General features: G+C 48.1%; 1 protein-coding gene across 1 annotated transcript; it reads left to right on the forward strand.

Moving 5' to 3' along the window:
• Window positions 1-431: 431 nt before the first annotated feature.
• Window positions 432-1067, forward strand: LOC119162034 (Y-box-binding protein 3). The gene has a single exon (XM_037414519.2). It carries the CDS (start codon window positions 505-507, stop codon window positions 1036-1038), a length of 534 nt encoding a protein of 177 aa, XP_037270416.2. The 5' UTR covers window positions 432-504; the 3' UTR covers window positions 1039-1067.
• Window positions 1068-1690: the final 623 nt, after the last annotated feature.

Below are 1690 nucleotides of genomic sequence, written 5' to 3' on the forward strand. Positions count from 1 at the left end.
TACTACTTACAAATAATACAGTTTTTGCATAAATATATACAGGGTTTATTCACGTCTCTGAATATGTAGGGGGCGATATTCGCGGTTTGTGTACGGTTTAGCGATGAAACCCTCCAGCGCTTTGCCCCACTCATCATCAAGACCATCGCCCTAACACCTCGGCCATGACTGCGGCGGCCTCCCCACTCATCATCGTTCACTCCATTTATATGCTGTGATTTTTTTGTTGGTGCGATAAACAGGAAGTAAGCAAGCAGCAAGAATTGTTTTTTAATCTCAACAAACACATGGTTGTAAGAGGTTTCCCTGTGCCTTAGTTATTTTTCTACATAGCACTTCAGTTCCAAATGACGAAATGAAGGAAGAAGCGTCTGTGATGCCCACGTGCCCCGCCCTAAACCCATCGTGAGCAGCATTTGACCAAGACAGTTTACCGTGACAGGCGGGCTCCGAGCAGCTATCAACGACGCCGGGTCCCTTCCGAAGATCAAGGTGAACCTGGCAATGAGTGAAGACAGTTCTAAGAGCAGCAAGAAGTCCGTAGTCGCCGAGCGGATTCTCGGCATTGTTAAATGGTTCAATGTCGAGAATGGCTACGGTTTCATAACTCGAAGAGACACTGGTGAGGACATCTTCGTTCATCAGACGGCTATCATGCGCAACAATCCGCAGAAGCGGCGGTGCAGTGTTGCGACAGGTGAGACTGTTGAGTTTGACGTCGTAATTGGCGTCAAAGGACTCGAGGCGGACAACGTCACCGGACCCGATGGTAAGCCCGTGAAAGGCTGCCCATACGCCGAAAGTGAGCGCCGCTTCAGGCCCCGCCCGATTCTACGTCAGAATCAACGTTGGCGCTGGCCAGGGTCACAGAGTGGCGCTGAGAAAGATTGGCGTGAGGAAGACGGCGACTCAACACCATCGCCGCTATCCCAGGAGCCTCGTTTTGCAGACGACGCTCGGTCGGCACACGTCGAGGAAGATGCCTACCAAGGACCTCCACCCCGGCGTACCCCGCACCACAACTTCCGCAAGCATTGAGACCGCTCGTCGGGTTCACGGAAGAGGAAGGGCAGAAGATCCTTGTTAGCGTCTTTTCTTTTTTTGAGCGAGAATAAACATTGCTTTGAAGAAGAAGCTTCAAAATCAAATCCAAAAAGCCGCGACATCGCAGTAGCGCTTGTGGTCAAAGTTACATAAGCTACGAGGTTACTTCGGCCACAGAAGTGGATTAAAATGCATAGGCAGGAAATGGAAGGGTGTTAAATTGCATTATGGAAAGGAGCTTCGAGCATTAACATGGGTATGTGTTTTTAAAACTAGCAATAATTGTTTATAGAATCCTCGGATATGTGGTATATTGCTGGGCTGCCACTTTGAGGACCAACGTTTGAACTCTATGCCATCCTTGGTATTTTTTACATTTTGTTTTTTCTTAATTGTCAGCAAACCTTGACAATCGCATGGAGAGGCTTCTGAGAGCAATACACAAATAGAAAATTGACAGGTCAGGTCCCGCCATCAGTGGAAATCGATGATACGCGAAACACGAATGAGGAAGGTTAACATGTCGCTTTAAAATGAGCACAGCGTCACGAGGCGGACAATACTTATGCCATAGATAACTTCCATGCCATGATTGGTATTTTTGCACCAGGCATTTGTCTTAGGCGTCCATTCACGTGACGTAATG

The sequence above is a fragment of the Rhipicephalus microplus genome, chromosome X (genome assembly GCF_043290135.1).
Source record: "Rhipicephalus microplus isolate Deutch F79 chromosome X, USDA_Rmic, whole genome shotgun sequence".
Taxonomy (NCBI): domain Eukaryota; kingdom Metazoa; phylum Arthropoda; class Arachnida; order Ixodida; family Ixodidae; genus Rhipicephalus; species Rhipicephalus microplus.

Excerpts from the sequence above, each read along its gene's own strand:
- LOC119162034 (XM_037414519.2), top strand. The coding sequence starts at position 505 with ATGAGTGAAGACAGTTCTAAGAGCAGCAAGAAGTCCGTAGTCGCCGAG.